Source organism: Seriola lalandi, unplaced genomic scaffold (assembly GCF_002814215.2).
Source record: "Seriola lalandi dorsalis isolate HSWRI2012SDOR001 ecotype SW California unplaced genomic scaffold, Sedor1 jcf7180002054861, whole genome shotgun sequence".
NCBI lineage: Eukaryota > Metazoa > Chordata > Actinopteri > Carangiformes > Carangidae > Seriola > Seriola lalandi.
In genome coordinates, this window is record NW_019525414.1 from 2,326,379 (window position 1) to 2,346,044 (window position 19,666).

General features: G+C 42.3%; 2 protein-coding genes across 3 annotated transcripts in view; both read right to left on the reverse strand.

Annotated features, from left to right (window-relative positions):
* The window catches only part of pdpn (podoplanin), a 3,880-nt gene extending 2,335 nt beyond the window's left edge, over positions 1-1,545 (reverse strand). The window contains exons 1-3 of one of the 2 annotated variants that reach the window (XM_087179663.1): positions 1,065-1,545; positions 577-685; positions 103-151 (exon numbers count right to left, since the gene is read on the reverse strand). In XM_087179663.1, coding sequence (XP_087035789.1) covers positions 103-151; positions 577-685; positions 1,065-1,359 — 453 coding nt within the window. In that variant the 5' untranslated portion in view covers positions 1,360-1,545. The remainder of the gene's footprint in view (positions 1-102; positions 152-576; positions 686-1,064) is intronic. The other variant, XM_023427724.2, reaches the window with a different exon arrangement.
* Positions 1,546-6,929: 5,384 nt separating this feature from the next.
* The window catches only part of LOC111670750 (forkhead box protein J3), a 58,818-nt gene continuing 46,081 nt past the window's right edge, over positions 6,930-19,666 (reverse strand). The window contains exons 9-14 of the mRNA XM_087179632.1: positions 19,520-19,663; positions 15,797-16,081; positions 13,303-13,404; positions 11,438-11,710; positions 10,434-10,535; positions 6,930-9,016 (exon numbers count right to left, since the gene is read on the reverse strand). Coding sequence (XP_087035758.1) covers positions 8,892-9,016; positions 10,434-10,535; positions 11,438-11,710; positions 13,303-13,404; positions 15,797-16,081; positions 19,520-19,663 — 1,031 coding nt within the window. The 3' untranslated portion in view covers positions 6,930-8,891. The remainder of the gene's footprint in view (positions 9,017-10,433; positions 10,536-11,437; positions 11,711-13,302; positions 13,405-15,796; positions 16,082-19,519; positions 19,664-19,666) is intronic.

A 19,666-nucleotide genomic window follows, 5' to 3' on the forward strand; every position in this document is an offset into this window, starting at 1 on the left:
TTTTTTTTTTTTGGGGGGGGGGGGCTGTGACACATTTGTGAATTGAGACAGTAATGGCATAGGGTTAAAATGATTAGCTGAGACAATCAAACAGAAATTTACAGAAACCACAATGCTGTCTTTTTTGGCAGGTTTTTTGTTCTTGGCAGACCTGTGACACAAGAAACATTCATCATTAGCGAGACATGCAGTTCATAACAGTATTCTCAGTGGGGAGGGTGTGATCTGTGGGAACACTATCGCTGGGATGGGCCCCTCTATTTCTCTCATGAGGGGAAGGTTGACGTTTAAATATGTTCAGCAGTGGAGACCAATTATGGTTAAAATGCTATGCAGTCTGTGCTGGGCACACAAGGTCATCTTATCACACAGCACAGCTCTGTCTCCGAGAGCCGTTACATCACTGCCTGTGTTAGTTCATCACAGGATACGTGATGGCTAAAAGTTTACAGGGTTTTGCTCCATATTTAGACGACAGAAGTGATGACTCATTAACGTAACTGTCTGCCTTCATGTGGATTCAACCTGTATGCTGTGTGTATGTGACGTGTCCACAAGGTGAGGCGAGGTACTTACGAGTATTTTCCCATCCTCCTCACCGTGGCTATCACCACGGCGATGACGATGACAACTGCCAACAGAGCACCAATCACGATGCCAACTACCTGGCCGGAGCTCAGGCCCCCTGGGAGATAAAAAGATATGAGTTGGTAAAATTTTCAGATATACATATCTTTCAAATGTATCTGTTTGTAGATGTAAATGTATCAGTGAAAGCCCCTGAAGTGTCATGGGTAATCTTTACACTTGGAATGAATCAAATGCTGCCTATCTATCTGTGAGAAGATGAATAACCTCTGAGGAAGAGAAAACAAGATTGAAAAGGAAGGAGGGAGGAGTGATACTTGGAGAGGTTTAGAAGCTTGCATGTGACTTTAAAAAACTTTTTCTGTCACTGGCTGACTGAGAGCCACAGGGTTTGGATACATCACATCATAGCAGTAAAAAGCAACACCAGACTTAAAAATTGAATACTTTGCACTACCCCAGTTTCCATCCCATACCTTTGTACGCCTCTTCATCCATCTCTGTCTCAGCAGATGCTGTCACCTTGGATGTGAGTTCAGCCTCAGTGGAGGGGGCTGCGGTCTCCACAGAAGGAGGGTCAGTGGTGATGGGTTTCGGTGTTTCAGTAGCAGCAGGGGCGTGTGTCTCAACAACAGGCTCTTCAGTATTAACCGTAATGGAAGGAGGTGTTGCCTCAGTGACAGCTTCTTCTTCTGTGACCTCTGCAGGGGCCGTCGCTGGTTCAGTTGGAGCAGGACCGGTGACTACATTAAGGTCCTCTGTTGAAGGCATAGCTGTCGCATCTCTGACATCTGCTGCAGCCTCGGAGGCTGTAGCGTCTACAGGGAGCTCCGTGGGGCCTGGGGAGAGCAGTCAGTAAAAAGATCACAGATGGGTTCACATGCAGGTCTCAAGTATCCCTGCCTATAATACTCCTTTTCTAAAAGCGGAATGGTGTAATGGTTGTAATAAAAATGTAAAACTGAATTGCAATTTGTGTAATTTTTCAGTATTGAAAACCTGAACATTTTTTGATCATGTTCAAACTAATACATGTCCAAACTTTTCAAAATTAAATTTTAAAAGGAGAGTTATTGTTCATCCAAGTGAGTTTATTGTGTTTTTAGTGTTTTCCTAGAACACAAAGTCTTTTTCTTAAAATGTATGTTGCTTATTTTTTTGTTTCAAGTTTGACGCAAATTTTTTTTCCTATATTTATAATGAATTTAATCAAGATATGTGTGAACCTTATATCACAAGACATGAACTTATAGACATGAACAATGCATGACGTGAACAATACAAGAATATAGAGGGACACTAAATTAGAATATTAAATGATCATAGTGACCCAGTACAGTGTGTGTTATACTTTGTGCTAGGCTACTTCTTGAACGGTAATGTTTATTCAGTAGCATGACACGATGGCAACCTGCACGAAATATCCCCCAGTGTGTCAGGATGAAAGTCAAAATGACCAAGGTAAATGTTTAAGATGTGATGTCATCACATCCCTCTTTCTCACTCTCTTGTGACAAATTCTCCCATCATCATCATAATCATCAGCACATGACTACCGTGACAGCATGACCACCACACCCCGTGACTTCATATCTGGTACATCCTGCCTCCACCCCTCCATCCTGTCTTTAGGGCTCTGTGTTCGCATGCTGGCATGCCGCATCCTCTGCCTCATTTCCTGTGGAGTGAGCCAGTGCAGCAGCGGCAGCAGCAGCAGCAGCAGCAGCCAACGTGTACGGAAAGCGCGGGAAGGCTTGTTAACCCTCAGTTGCTTAGCATGTGCAGTCATTGGAGGGTGGGGTTGCGGGACAACGCCAGAGTGTGTGAGAAACGCCTCAACTGGAAGGATTGCATTTTTTTAGAGTTACAAACTCTACACAGGAAGATTTGATGAAATGGTGAACTGAACACCTTGAGGAAATATCAGTCATATATTTTGTATTATATTTTTATATGCCTTGTCAGAGCTCAGAGGTCTGGGCTTGCAGTAAAATGGAGGCTCCCATTATGTGTTCAGGAACTGTATAAAGACGTGTATTTAGCCTTGTGTCTTTCATCAAAGTCTGGACTATGAAGTGGCCTGGGTTGAACCTAATCATTTCCCTCCAATAAGCCTAGCTGCATCTCCCCACGTTCAACATCCTCCCAGCCACAACTGAAAGCTTAGCCTGGACAGCGCAGCTTCAAAATTAAGGAGGTAGATTTCAGTGTGGCACCAAAATTACGGTCTACGGTTAACTTTCCACTGACAAGATGTTGGCCTGAAATCGCTTCTTCTCCTTGGAAAAAAAAACAAAAAAACCTTAAAACCACTTCTCCCTGAAAACGTTCTTACTGTAGGGAGCATAAAGGAGCATCTGTGTGAGTCTTATAAACTTAGCGCCTGACATCATGCTCTCTCCATCTCAGTTTTCTTCAATTGTTCTAAATACTTGAAGTAATAGAGAATACTTTACAAGGGTAAAAATAACTCTGAATGGCAAGACTTGTCTCACAAATGGTGCAGTTATTCCTAATCCTGGGCTGAATAGTGTGTTCATTAGCAACAGGCGGGGTAAATATAACAAAACATTTGTTCCCACTGGGGCAGAGGACTGAAGGGGGGTTTCAAACAGCGACTCAGACTGTTTGTTTGGAACGTCTGTAAGCGATGATAAAACGGTCTGTGCTTCACAGAGTATGGCCATATGCTATGTGTAATCACCCCCTCAAACTCCACTAACAATTGTTTCATTATGTGTACAGTTCCCACAATTAGCTCTGAGTAGTATTTCCTCCCCACTGTGCTGACTATCCTGGGTTAATGCAGCCACATTAGTGAGTAACACAGTAAGACTGCTACAGTCTACATCCACCTCCTCTTGTTTCCTTTTAATCTACTTCTCGCTTGTCTTCCTTTCCATGACCCTGCCACTCCCTGAGGACAGGTTTGTTGCTGCTGATACCTTTTAGAAGGCTGAATCCCTGGGGAGAAAGCGAGAGAAAGAAAGGGAGGGAGGATGGAAAGCAAAAAAGGGGGGGGGGGCTTTGAGGGAACAGTATGTTTCTAAACGGAGAATCCGGGGAGCAGCCCCGTGTCCCTTCTGCTGTCTGGTTTCTTCTCTGGTTTGGTGTCTTTACTCACAGCTAGCGGTGTGTCTGTTTATAGTGGTTAGTGTGTAAGTGACCCTGTGTTAATCCTCAGGGGGGTTAGAGCAAAGGGTCAGGTCCAGAACAGGACCCCTGGAGCTGCTAAGGATTTTCTACCAACACAGGTTTTTGAGTCTGGGTTAAACCAGTTAAACTACAGTCTGTCTGGGTATGTGAACTTTGTGTAAATGCAGACATGCCTTTGTGTACCCGAACACTTCTCATGCGTCTATCGATGACCAGACACCTTAAAACCCCAGACGTTTAGGTTGTTCACACATGCATGCACGCACACACACACACATACACATACACACGCACACACACACACACGAGTACAAACCAGAACAGCACAAAGTTGGAAGCAGTTCCAGTTACTTTTTCATTCTTTCAATCCAGGACTGTGATTATGTAATTGTGGCGCTGTTCTTATTCCAAATTTTTCAGCGGTGCACCCCGGTCATTTTACCCACCATTACATCATTTTGACCGCACATGCTCTCTCACATCCATTTCCATGTAAAACAGTCTGAAATCATCCTGCCTCTCAACAAATGCTAGCATGTACCACTGAGTTCATACTGCATGTGTTTATGTATAGATGTACATGTGTGTTTGTTCAGCCACTGATCATATTAGACCATAATAATTGACTGTGGATGACACTCCTTCATAATGTCCCACTATTAAAGTTATGTGATGAAATGTAGATATACAGGGAGAGACAGAGAGGTGGAGATTAAATGGCAGACAGGGAAAAGAGTGAAGCAAGTGATAAAAAGGCATAGAGAAAAAAGCTGGGAGAAAGACGTGGAGGCACCCATGTGGGGCTTCACTCCTGCCTGGTATAAATAAAACCTCCAGAGAGAATGAAAAAGTGGACACAGTGTGAGACAGGAAAGGAGGGAGTGGCAGCTTCCATCCATTACGATCACAATCAGCCGTCACTGAGGCCCCCCCCCCCCCGTTTGTGTGTGTGTGAGCGAGCTCCTAATTCACAGTCCCGTGTGGGAGGGAAAGGGTCTGTGCAGACGGTGCGAGGGAGTGTGTATCCACCTTTGGAGCCCAGGAATGTTTTTGCGGCGCTAGAGGGAAATGTGAGAGAGATAGGCACCCCGCCCATAGTGACTGGACTATGATGAGATGCCGCACAGCTTAACCTCCCCCCGCTAAAACCAGTAGGAGTCAGCTGTGGAGATACTGGGGCGTGCCACTGGGGATTGTGGAGGGGTTGAAGCAGGAGACAGGCCTAAGTGGAATATTCTCAGCCAGCGTTATCACAGACACAACACAATGAGCGTCCACACTCTTACAGGAACTGATTTTTTTCCCCCTTTCCTGGTGTGACTGCGATAGGAGGACATGCAGCACATCTCATCTGGACTCTATCACCAGCGGCAGAAACTGGTACCAGACCTACATCAAGAGGGCCTTTAATCTTAGGCCTAACAAGTCTGATTAAGTTTCTGAAATGTAATGATTCATGAAATGCAACCGCTGCAGGACAAATAAACAGATCATGCTGTAGCATCACCCTAAGCCCTCCAGCTCCCTCCTTTTTCTTTCAAACAAAACTTAACATCCCAGATACAGGGAACACCCCCCCGCCTCTTTTTTCTATATCTAATCTTACTAACCGTCAAATCCAACTCCCACATCATAAAACACCCGCCCAGTTGTGTGACGGTTGCTTGGTCAGTGGCTCCATTTATTTTTTCTTACGTTCCCTTGGGCCATATCTCACCCGCAACACACGTAGGTGCTAGAGATATGTGTTCACACAGGAGACATGCACACAGAGAGGGAGAGCTGGGCCATACCTGCTACTTTTTTAGTAATGTTTTATAACAGAAGCTGAAGCCCCACTACTGTCTCCAGTCGTCAGGGCTTGGGCTGGGTCTGGGCTGTAACGGCCTCTGCCTCCTTTCCATAAACAGATGTGTCTTTCTCCTTGTGGAAAGTTTTGAAGGTATGACCGAGCGTTTTTTCTTTTTTTTCTTTTTTTTTTTTTAAATGAGACTCGGCTGACGTGAGAAGAGCTTGTTCGTCATGGTCCCTCTTTACCAGCATGTGTCTCATATTTGTAGTATGAGCGCAACATTTGAGTCATTTTTAGAACTGGGCACGGACAAAGGGCATTGACCTCTCCTTTCGGCGGCCAGATGTGACAGGGATGTTATGGGCCCAGAGACGCAGACAAAACTCATTAAGAAGGAGACCGGAGAGGGGGGGGGGGCTGGCACACAGCAGGAGAGAGAAAAGAGTGTGTGAGTGACGGAGCTGAGAATAGAGGAGGGGGGCTGGTACTGGTGGTGGGCTGGGCCGGTTGAGGAGCAAGGGGCAGGTTGGCTTGGGAGGAGGGCGCTGGGATTGGGGCAGTAAGGTGGTTTCAGCCCTCGTGGTCCAGCCCCGTGCAGGACGTGCTCTCCTCTTGGTGCACAGCCAGCCCTCCTGTTTGCAAATACTGCAATATCAGCAAGCACTCACACATGCAAGCACACAGTTGGAAATACAGATTAACAGACCGTTGAGCTGTTTATCAAGGCGCTTCAAGCTACATCTGGTCAGTTTATAACATTAAAAAGCGAAAGCAACAAGCTTTTTAAATGGTCTTTGAATGAATGGAGAGAGAAGAAATCTTTAACCACGGAGTTAAGAGCCAAGAAAATGTCATCAGTAGAACAGACCATCACTAATGTTACCTATCACATTCTTTAACAGTACTTAAATGTTAATAAAAGCCAACAGTGAATTACACAAGCATCAGTAATGCATCTATATTGATCGTTTAAATCATCATTCTTGTTCTTGGGAAGAAAAGCGACAGCATAGGTCTGTGGCTGACAGACCGTAGCAAGAGAGAGCTGCTTTTTAAACAGGTTTTCCCAATGAAAAGGAGCCGTAAATACAGTTAGAACATTGTGTGACTTTCACACAGGCAGGCATGGGTGGTCTGCTGCGTTTACATGTGATGGTGGGCAAACAAACCTTTGCTTGGACCTAGGCTGACACCTGTTGGACAACAAGCTACAAGGGTCACAAGGCCAAGGAAGAAGAAGTTATATTAACAAGGAAAACTTGATTCTGTCTCCGTTTCTCTTTTTTTTACCTGAAAAATCAAACTACAAAATACTGAAGCAGCATGTTACATTTAGGATCACTGGAAGTTTTTTGTGAAAAGAGCTGATGAAATAACCACAGTAGATGCGAGGTTAGCGCAGTAAAAATGGTCAATGACATTTTAATAAACACTGAAACAGATTTTTAACTGTTGAACCTCCATACACAGATTATTTATGACACACAAAACGCCAACGCCAAACTTTTTTTTTTTTTTTTTTAACCACTTATTTACAATATACTGAAGGTATATACATACTGTGTCTCCTGAAGGACAGATAACAAAATACTTTCTCTCCATTTGCAGTTTTCATCAGTTTTTCAAGGGCAAACAGAGGATTAACATACTGTTATTTACAAGGACAACAACACACAAACATACAAGATATATATGCTGGTCACTGTAATACAGCATTTAATGGCAATAATAAAGAGTATTTTTCTTTTTTTTTTTCTACAGTGAGACCTTGTTTTGACCATCTGAACAATCACTGAGATCTTTCAAACCAAAGAGCACTTTAAGGTCCCATAGTTCACTGTGTACCCACTTATTACAAACAAAGTATTTGTTTCTTATGTGTATTTTTTGAACTGTACGGAGCTGTATGCTAAAGGAAATCAGAGAGGACTATACACACTTGTACACACAGACAAAATTAAACATCACAGTAAAAAAAGTTGAATATTTTGCTTAGTCTTTGCTCTTTTGCTGCTCTATTTTTTTTTTTAATGTCTTTTGAAACAAAGAAATAAAATGTTCACCATTTTCTTTTGTTTTTCTCATTCACTAGATGCTATCAAGCTTCATGTTGTGCAAAAAACTGCTCATCTTCTCCTAAATGAGGCATCTTGAAATAACAACCAGTCTTCTCTGCCTGGCCATGAATGATATGCACTTTCCCAAAAATAATGAAACCTTGAAAAACTGAATTGTATCTCAGAAAACAAAGTATTTCTGTAGACAAAGTCCAAGTCTAGCCAGCGTCTCGTTTTCATTTCAATTAGTGGCTGCTGTTTGAACTACTGACAAATGTATTCCACAGTATTTCACATGAGTTAGCTTATAAGCTGACAAATGAAGATTTTAAACTTCTCACAAGGATGCTCGCTGTTCGCCAAGTGAACACTGATAGCACCGTACAACACGCAGACAACCTCACATATAGAGATGCTAATGGCAGAGGTGCGACGATGTTTAGGAATGTAACACCCTGAGAACATGGCACCATGGGCTGTTCCACTCATGCAAGAATGACATTTAAAGTGATGAAAATAAAGTGAAAAAGTGTGACAGAATAAAGGTAAGGAAAAACAGATTGTGGTGCATAGAACCATTTTAGGCAGATGAAGCAAAAAAGGTGCCTGTTTTAACCAGCAGGTGGTGGTCAACTCAGCCATTACTGATTCAAGTTGAACAGGTACACCGTGGTTACTCTCTTCTTCACAAATCCTCCTTCTGAGTGTCAAGATGAACAAAGAATAGGATGTAATAGGTAAGACCTGCTCAATGCGCACGAGTGTGTGTGAATGCATGTGGATGATGGATAATTTATTTTCTGCAGGGAGTTTCGAAGAAGTCAAGGTTTCTATTCATTTCAGCCTCAGGTGCTGGAATTTTGCAGATATGGGACACAACACAAAAGATTTAAGAGAACGAAAGGCAAATAATTCACAGACGATTCGACAACACTTTTGGCGACTTGTAACCCTGTTGGCGCTGGGGGACACAACATGAGACAGTTCAGAGAGCTTCACACGTCCTTTTGCTTTGGATGATGTGTGTTTACATCTTGGCTTGGTCCAATCCCATTTAAGTCTCATTTTAATGATTGTCTTTAGAGTCATCAACCACTTTTACCACAAAAGAAAAGGCCAGCAAGATCAGAAAAAAATGTACTTTCCATTTGTTTTCAGTTGGATTGTCTTCTGTTTTTTTTTCACACTGGTGAAAGGAGCAGGTTGGTCAGTTCCATACCTCACCTGTCATCACATGTCGTCTCTGTCTCTCATCTCCAGTCTCTCTCGTCCTCCCTCTGTTCAACCGACGGCTCCGTTTAGACAATGGAGTCCCAGTCAAAGTCATCCTGGATGTCGTCTGCAGCGAGCATGCGTCTCACTTGGAAGTGTCCCGGAGGCAGCGTGTGTTGCTGCTGCTGCTGGCTCAGCTGGCTGTGATGACCTGGACATGGAAGAAGACCGGAGTAAGGCTTTGATAAATACTGGTCACCACAGCAGTGACAGTTCAATACTACTTCTGTGTCATTACCGCTAACTGTGGTTTTTGTTTAGCAAGAACTGTTAGAACAGAATAAGAGACTTCTCTGGGCGTCAGCAGCTAGTGGAAAAATCTAAGAAAAGTCAAAAACAACTGAAGTCCTTGTGGAGGCGTCAAATAATCCTAATTCTCTCCGACTGGTTTTAACAGCGAGTGATTCTTAGCAGCGCATTTAGTGATTTTAATGACAGCCGTTCGACTGACATGAGTATCTTGTAACAACGAAATCCAAAGCAAGTAAGTTTACTGTATTTTTATGAGGCTGCATCGTGCCGACCAGTATCTTTACCTTCAGAGCCGTCCTTGCTTCAATAGGACCATTTCAAATACTTGAACACTGTGTTGAAGTGAACAGAAGAGATCAGAAAAGCCTTGGCATTTAATGAATTAATTTCATTCATTTATCTTTTAAACCAAAACCTTTAATGTTTCTTTTTCTTGTAAAACAAGACAATTTGTCTTAAAGAGATATTCTGCCAATTTTTCATATGAAAAGAATTTGTTAGCCAGTCATGGTTGGTACCACTCAGCCTGTGAAAACCATTGTATGATGTCTTCTGTGGCTCTAGATTGATTCGATTTTTTGATTGTATTTATTCGCACACATAGAATATTACAAATACATTGTATATAGTTTTTTTTTTAAAGGAGAGAATGTCCAGGTGAGGTAAGAAACCCATGGAGGGCTTATGTTAAACCTCACATCAACGTAAAAATAAAAATCACATCACTCTAGATGAGAAAGGAGGAAATGAAGACAGGAAGACAGATAGATAGAAAGAAAAAAGCAATATATACAGTGGAGTGGAGGGGATACAGATATTTGAATGAATCTATCAACATGAGACACAGAAAAAGAAAAATACATAAACCAAATCACTATTTGCTTACCCTAATTCAGGTGATATCGCTGGAGTCATGGGAAATGTAGGTTTGTCTCATACTCAGCCTCTGCTACATTAAATTGGATCATTCTTTATTAAATCTGTCTCTTGCGAGTCCACAGCTTTATGGAAGTGCAGTACTATATTACTGGAGAACCGCTTTGATTGTCCCTGCCACGCCCGTCCGTGACACCCTTATATGAATGTATATGTATATTTATAACTCGTTCTCAGTGCAGAGATTAAAATGTGTCACTCCACGTGGTGAAATGTGTCAGCCTGATATTCAGATTGAATTTATGGGTCTTCGTCTTCGATTTAGCACAGGCGCTGTCATAATTCTTGTGCCGACAAACACACACTTGCACATATACAGTGTATATACCCTGCATTTCTACCAGCTCCTCCTGACCTGTTGAGAGAGATGGAGCAGTCACCTGTCATGGTGGGAGCCGTGTTGCTCATCGGAGGCATGTGGGGGTATCCTGGTGGGCCCATCAGTGAGGACATGTTCTGTCTGGAGTCCATGTACATGTTCCCTGTGGGAGAACAGACAAAAGGGCGATGACTAACTGTCAGATTAGTATCCTGACTTTCTCACATGTGTATGCGTCTTGGCAGAACATGAGCTGTTGTCATGTGCACACACAGAATTACTGGCGTCTTATGCTAAGCTAGAGAACTCAGTCCCTCTGTGGATTTCCCGCTGGTGAAATATCCCCTCGTCCGCATGACTTTTCCCCAGTCGCCATGAAGCTGACAAAATCCATAATTCCGTTGTAAATGTATAATGGGGAAACAATGGCACAGTGAGGATTTAGACTGTAATTCAGCTACATGGCTGGAGCTTCAGCCCCCGTCACAGCGAGCGAATGCAAAAATGTGACAGTGCAAGTCTCTGGATGCCTACTGCCAAGGTGAGACGTAACTAAGCACATTTATATAAGTCTGTAAAATGTTAATATACTGGCACTAGCACTGCTGGTATCCTGGGGGAGTTAATTTCAGAGATAAATATTGGGTTTTTACTGCACTACATTTATGTCATGGCTGGAGTTACAAGCTAATTGGCAGATTGAGAGTTTATCTTGAGATAAACTCATAAAATGTGGCTGTTGCCAGGTAAAAAAAATCTTTACCTCTTAAAATAGTTGAATTCATATTTTTATTACATATAATGACCAAAATATCAGGATCTTCTTATTTCAGATCAGTGACACAGCGAGACAATCGAGAAGAGAGTTGATTCCTTCCTTCCTTCCTTCCTTCCTTGTTCTTCTTCATTTGTCCCAAAATTGCTGCTATATCAGTTCATATTACAGGATGTAAGTTTTAATGGATGATTTCTACTTTGTGGTTTGCTACTTTAATTCTGCTGCTGCCTACCGGGCTGTAAGCACATGTGAGTGCTGCACACGCTTTGGTGAACGTGAATACTGACCCGTGCTGATGTGTTGGTTATGTTGGTTGTGTTGCCCATGTTGATTGTGCTGGCTGGCCTTTGGGTGCATGGCCCCATGTGGCTGAGCCGGGTGCTGTGGTGCTCCTGGTGGTGTCGGGTGTTGGACCTGAGGTTGTGGGTGGGCGGCGCCCTGAGGGGGGATGACCCCTGTGGCTGTGAAGAACTGGTTAATGGAGGAGCACAGGTCGGCCATCTGGGCGGCGTCCAGCGACCAGTTGTTGAGCTCGGCCTGTCGCATGCTCTCCTTCAGACCTGGCTCAGACAGAGAGAGGAGGCAAAGACGGACAGTGACGCTCACGCACTGAAGAGCTTTTATCATTTTAAGTGAACTGCTTTAATCCAATGTTCTCAGTATGTCACATCATTTTCCCTTTAAGCAAGTTAGATAATAATATTTGCAATATCTATATGTCTACCTTTAACTTTATCTTGCCATTTCACAACTTCACCTTTGAAGCAACTTCACACTCCTATTGAGTAAAACAATATGGTAAATTCCAAGCTGCCATTTTTCTATGGCTGCACAACTGCAACAAATGTATAAATGCTTTATCTACAAGACATATTATATGGCTATAATTCAAAATAATGTTGTGAGTATGAACAGTGCTTTCCTTTGTTTTCCAGGATTTAAAAGGTTAATGTTGGAGGGATTAAAGACGTGTGAGAATAAAAATGAAATGAAATACGATGCAAAGAAAAATCAGTAAAAAACAAAGTATCCACACTGATGTTCTTATTTAGCAGCAACTAGATCCTGCTTCAATTAAGTCGGGTGTTGTTCCACCTAGCTTGTGTTTATAGTTGTTCCTTTACATGAGACTAACAATAATACAGACTTAATTATTTCTCTGAAATTGCTATTTCTAGACAAATTCCAGGCCTCCTAAATACTGAGCTTGTATCCATACCATCGTAAGTATTGACGTCCAACAAATGAAAAATAAATTATATTTATATGATATATTATTGTAACGTCACATCCAGCATAAGCCTCATAGTACATCGCTGTCCTGACAACATACCTGTTCATATCTCACACGACGTACAACGAGACCCTGAACCTGAAACACCTCTTTTTCTGACTTGCTCCTTCCAACAAAGACACACCCGAGCTGCTGTTCAACAGACCGTCCTCTGATATTTCTCAACATCAGATTCATATGGCCTGCGTTGGCAGCGACAGACACAAGAGGTTCGGCTCCTGCTCTTTGGGGGTGAGCCAGAGACGGCGGAGGATGGTATTACGGCGGTGTGAGGGAGGTCAAGCGCTGCAGGAGAGAGAGAGAGCGGCAGCGGCAGCCTGTGTGCTATAAGACCAGCCGTCATCATCCATCGTGTGTGGATGTTGCCGGCTTTGTGCGCTGACCGTGATAAGAGGCTGTTACTGAGCCGGGGCCTAATTGGATTATTCACATCATACAATTGCGAGGGAGGCTCTGTGTGTGTGTGTGTGTGTGTGTGTGTGTGTGTATGAGAGAGACAGAGAGAGAGAGAGAGAGAGAGAGAAACAGAGAGTGGCAACCTCTCCGACGCAGGATAATGACTTTTATTAGGCCAGTACTATTACAACAGTGGATATTATAATATTGTGCCTCAAGGGCAAGTTTATATGAAAGTGTAGAGAGGAATCATAATGGTTTAATCAAAATAGCTGATCGGCATCATAAGCATTTTATCAGTTCTCACTGTGTCGAAACAGGTTGCGGTAGACAGCTTTATCAATGCTCTTTTCAGATGCTGGTCACACTGATGGCACCAGGACTGTTAGTCGAGTGCGTGTGTGTGTGTGTGTGGGTGTGTGTGTGTGTGTGTGTGTGTGTGTGTGTGTGTGTGTATGTTACCTTGAAATGGGGAGAGGTCTACGTCAGCCCAGTTGTAGCTGGTAGCAATGCGGCAGCTCTCCTTCAGCCAGTCCAGGTTGGGGTACCAGTCTGATGAAATACCTGGGAGACAACAAACATGCACACACACACACGCACGCACGCACGCACGCACGCACGCACGCACGCACGCACGCACGCACGCACACACACACACACACACAATTAAATCATTTTTTAAAAATAATCTTGCACACCATTATAAAGGACAATTGATAACGTATGGTAATTAATTATGTTCTATCCACAGCAGACAGCGTTTAGGCGACGATGGAGCCTAAATGTTGACCCAAAAATCTCTAAAACTTTCATCCAGAATAGCAACAGCAGGGCGTTCCCAGACTTTAGGTATGTAACTGTGTACCGACACAAATTATTACTTTATTGAATCATTCTTAAAACAGCTCCACACATAAAAGACGACCTTAATGAAAGAGATCTTCTCGTAAAAGGTGTAAATGACAGGAATTTTCAGATCTGGTATAATTTCTGTGATGACATTAAAATGGGGAACTTACAGTGATTTGTGTTTGATATGATTTGACCCTGGTCATTTAATGTGTACATCTCTTGATCTTGTGTTTTCAATTGTTTGCTTTGTTTTTGTTTGTTTTGTCTTCATGGATCTCTGTGCCATAAATTCTAATGGGATATATATATATATATATATATATATATATACACACAGTATATTTATTGCTATTAATGATCTCGTGTTTACGCTGTGTCTCACTAGAAATTTCAATTATACTTGACTTAATTTTATTTTTTGAATGGACAGGAGAAAAGTACTAAAAGTAATTAGCATTTTAACTATTTTGCGATTAATCATTCGATCATTTCATCTATAAAATGTCAAATAATAGTTAACAATGCCCGTTACAATTTCCAAATTGATTGTTTGTTCTGAACCAGAAACAATATCCAATTTCCAATGATACAACACAGGAAAAAGCAGGAAATCATATTTGAGGTCCTGGAATCACAGTGTTTGGCCTTTATTTCATTTATATTAACATGATAGTGAGCAGCATGACAATGTGACATGATGTGAAACAGGTGAACATATTCATATTAAAAAGAAGTGAAATTTGTCTCAGTCTAAGTTCAGCCATCAACCACAAGGTGGTGTGACTTCACGCAGAAAAATTCCAGCCACAGCTCTGCTTTTGAGAAAAAAAAAAAAAGAAGAGGAAAATGCTTTTCACGGCCCCCATCACCACAAAACTAAACAACAATACATTCTCAGACCGTGGATCAAAGACAGAGGGATTGCTTTCATTCATCCTCAGCTTGGTTGAGGGGAATACTAACCTAGATAAATAATGTCTGAATAGTCCTTTTCTCTGGCCTGAGAGCTGTGTTGCAGAGATACAGGGAAAGGAAAAAAAAACAAAGACTGGGAATATGAGGAGGAAAAGCCTCAGTGAAGCTTTGGAGATGCCTGTTTGTGTCAGCCCAGGCTCATAACATCAAATTCTCTGGCACCTTATAGATGGAAGAGTATTATATAAATGCAATGAGTCTGTGCAAAGACAACCCCGTTCTGTTTTGTTAGGTGAATTGCATTTACACCTATGTGGCTTTGGGAGTCTGGAGAAGTAGAATCATGGTTTGGTGCTGTGCTGCATCAATATATATGAAACATGAAGCTGTACTGTACAGTCGGTGGGTTCCTCTCACAAGAATTAGTAAAAGGGTCTGCAGCAGAGGAGAGGAATGTGTTATAATGGCCGTGCAGGCAGTGAAAGTCCAGTTTATTTTCTTATTCTGTTTCACACTTTCTATACATAATGTGAGGTGACTGATAGTTGGAGCACTTTAAACGTATGGGTCACTGATGGAGGTTAGAATACAAGGATGTTTCAGGTGCCTGCGCTGCTAATGGCAGGCTGAAGAGACGACACTTTGGAGAAACCCTGTTGATACATTCAGCATTTTGAATCCCATTCAATTTCAGATTCTGGATCAATTCGGCAACTATGAAATATTCTGAACATCCCATTACTCTGATTTCATGGCTCCGCTGGAGTCTTTTCCTAATGCTGCGTTCACACCACGGCATCAGAGTGGGAGAAACAGGAGAGCCTCTTGTTGAGAGAATTAATGCACTCTATGAAGATGATGACCCCTACTGCTGGTCCTGCTTCACACCAGATTAATTGAAGGGTTGTCTAACTCATAATTATTATTGCTGTCCATGTATCTGTAGCAACTCACTAACAAGTTCAAATCAGATAGTGCCAGTGATAGCAACTTTGGAGCCATTTTGGCAGCAGTTTGTGGACACATCTAAAGTTCTTTATCCAACTGGGAGATTTTATAGTCTTCCTAAGTCGCCCATACCTCCCACCTGTAACTGCAGCTGGGAGACATTAACAGTGTGTATATCACAGCATATTCAACTCCTACACATACGGTGAAAGTGTAAAAATACTCCCTAACTCCCTCTCACCTGTTGAGGGGCAGGTCTGTCCAGTGTGACTCTGGTGGGAGAGAGACGGGTGCTGCTGGGAGTGCGCAGGGTGCTGTTGGTGCTGACCATGCTGACCGTGTGCCTGGTGCTGGCCGTGGGTGGAGTGAGGGGACAGGTGCTGCTGAGGGTGGTGGGCGTGGTGCGGCGCCTGGCCGTGGTTGTGTTGGTGGTGGTGGCCCCCGCTGCTTCCCGCACCAGGAGAGTGCTGGTAAGAGCAGGCGGTCCGGGCCTGCTGGCTGGAGTCACCCGGCATACCCATCAGACCTGCCAGATGATTCGAAGTAACGTCAACAAACAGGAAACTAAAAATCTATTTGTGACTAGATGGACTAACAGATCTGGGAAAATGATGTACTTCCAGTGCTGAACTGCTGTCCATCCTGCTCTGCCCTTTTCATCCAACTATGGTATTTCCCAAATTTTATTTCCCACACAAATTTACACCCACTAATATTCTACAAAGCTCAAAAGTAATCATCTAAAAATGACAGTGACCATTTCTGAACCTATTTTGTGGTTGAGTTCCTGGTGTTTATGAATCCCACGGAGGATGGAAAAGGCAGCTAAATGTTGTACTTATGACAGTTTTACAAGTTTGTGGGCTTTCTTTGCTGCACAGAATGACACGTCTTTTCAAAATATAATATAATATAATATGCCAAGATTTAAATTATCTGTCTGTGGTTTTATCTTCTGATGTGTGTTATTTTGTGTAAAGATTGTAGCTCTTCCAAACAACAAACCATAGGTAACCAAAAAAAAGAAACCTTTCTCAAAGGAAATAGTTTAGATGATGGAGTGATCTCTAGAGACTTATAGGATGAAATTAACAGGGCTAATAAACTGTGTAGAGATACAATTGAGTGATAGTATTAAAGCTTTGACCTTCAGGGAGCTTGTAAAAGAATTAATTTGACATCCCTTATCACCAGGAAACCTCTTACTGTTGTTTTGAGAGGTTTGACTTTTCAGTGAGTAGCTATATATTAAGATGATCCCTGGGTGTAGATTACAACATATGCTGACCTGCCTGTCGCATCTCATTATAGGATTTTTGAAAAGCTTATTTCTAGGTTAATTTTCAATTCATGTCAAATTGCCATAATTTGGTCAGTAATCCTACACAAATTAACAAGTTCAGGTCAGTGCTTCTCCAGTTGCTTGTTATGAAAATCTCTTTCTCTGACTGACACACACACGCACTCACTCACACACGCACTCACTCACACACGCACTCACTCACACGCACTCACACACGCACGCGCGCCTCCCTCATCAACTTATGGATTTTATATGTTTTGACTGAGAAACGGCAGAGGATTCTTGTGAATGGCAGTTTCTTGGATGCGAGAGGTCATCCCACGAGCGTGTTTTATCTTTACTTTTCATCATGGATACTGACAGCTGCAGAAACTGTAAAGCAGGAAGCTACCTTGTTAAATTTTCAGACGGTGCTGTGTTGTTATCTTTTCTTCAGGCACACAGTTGCACCATGGTTGTGCTTTTCCTGCTTTTGTGCCGTAGCACAACAGCAATTTTTTACTTTTTTTTTCTAATGTTAAGTAGGTTATGTGAGTTAAAAGTAAGTGATTCTTACAAGTACTTTGCTGTGTACAAGAATGATTTAAGGTTGGATATAAACACAGAGATGATCATTAAGTGTGGCCAGCAGAGAGTGCACTGTCTTCAGAAACACCATTTATATTCTGGCAGTACATTTGTTCTTAAGTTGCTCATATCAATCTTTTGTTGAGAATCTTTTGACCTTCTCCTTTATCTGCTGTTCCACTGCTTATCACTCAAAGACAGGAACAGTGCCGTTAAGATCTCTTTAAAGATCAGTGAAGTGAAACAGAGGGACTTGAGTTCTTTTTGTGACCAACAAATCATATCGATGAGCATACTGAGTTTCTCTGAGCATGCGGCCATTAGGGAGTCGTTACACTTTACCTGCTTGTAAAAGGGTTTTTTGATTCCAATTCCTTGATTTCCTCTGCTATGTTTTTATGAAAACATGTTTTATCTGTTTATTTAGTCACAATGTACTGTATTGTACTGTACTGTGTCTTGTGTTTTTCCTCTCTCTAAACATGCCTCCATGCTGGCGACAGTCAGGGCCGCAGACATTAGGTTTTCAGGTTGTCCATCGTACGTCTCATTTTCCTTAAAACAATATCTCAACAATGCCTTGAGGGAATTTCTTCAAATTTGGCACAAAGATTCAATTGGACTCAAAGATGAACTGATAAGATTTTGGTGGTCAAAGGTCAAACGTCAAGGTCACTGTGACCTCACAAAACACATGTGTGTTGTAGCCATTACTCAGGAAAGTCATACATTAATGACACAATTTAACACAAATGTCTAATAGGATAAAATGATGAAGTGATGACATTTTATATCCAAATGGTCAAAGGTCAACTTCACTGTGACATCATAATGTTGTGCAAAAACACTTGGTCATTCTTCAATGCTGTAACTCAGGAAGGAGAGATTGTGAGCATATTTCCTGCAACTTGACTGGTCAGGCATAAAACAGCATGGCACTAATTTCTAATTATAATATTGGAGAAATGGAACTTTTATTTAAATCCCTTTAAGTTTAATGTGACATAAGGGAAAGTACAGTTTTATTATTAAAGCTTGTAAAATAAATTGTTTTAACACCCAACTTTTCATGCTGCTTCAACTGATGATTTCCATCCTAATTTATTAATTCATTGTTTATTTTTTTGGCTCTTCTGTTTGGCCTGTAATTTACGAGGATGAAGCAGAATAAGGATCTGGCAAAGAATGACTGCAACCCCTCCCTGAGTCAGTTACAGTTTGGTGTGTGGTCTTGGACACACTGTGGTTTTTCAAAGGAGGCGATGAGCTCCACTGTCCAGATGACTCATTGTGACTCAAATTCTCAAATACAATGACTGCTGACACTGTTTCCTGCTAAGCCTGACACTTAAGTCTCACTCTGTCTCTGTGTTATATCCATTTTCTTTTTCAACAAGTATTCTCATCATCTCATCTTTTTCTGTGTGTGTGCCCCTCACCGCAAATTGAAGGGACCTAGTCAGAGGGTGAATCCAGGGAGCGGTTGCGGAGCTCAACAGAGCGCATCAATCTCTTCGGCTACAGAACATACATCGTGGATGTGTATGGGGAGAAGAAAGCGAGAGAGGGAAGGTGATAGGAGGATGGTGGGGGGTCCAAATGGGAGGAGGCCTGGTGACCTGAAAGCTTCAGGAAGCAATTAGCGAGATGCTTCACAAACTTTAGAACCAATCTAATTAGCTGCTATCAAAGCTGCAGAACCCTTTGCTCTGCTCGACTGCAGATGTGTTTGAGAGTTTTTTTCTCCTTCTGTTGAATTCTTCTTCTTAATTGCCTTTTACTCATTTGACTGAGCGAGCGGTAAAATGCAGATATGCGGAACAACAGATTGTTTGTTTATTAAAATACAATAGAGTAGGAGTAGTGTGTGGTGGAGGTTAATACTGGAATGCTTTTATTGCCCGGAAAGCAATGATAAATTCTTTCAATTTCAATTGGAGCTTAAGCTTGACAGTTAATTATGCGCATGAAGCCTGACTGAGGTTTACATGATTTTTTTTTTTTTCTGCAAACACAAGTGTCATTACAGATGTTGGACAGGCACACAGGAACTAAACACACTAATCCACATACAAACTGAGAGTTGACACCCACCTTGTGAGAAAGACTGCTCAAAGACGCACTTGTAAAGACTGCGGAAAGAAGCACTGAGGTCCTCGAAGTCCGAGAAACAGAGCTGCTTGTCCCGCGACTCCGGGACGGGCAAACCGTACTGGGGCTGTGGGGGAGGAGGGGGAGGCG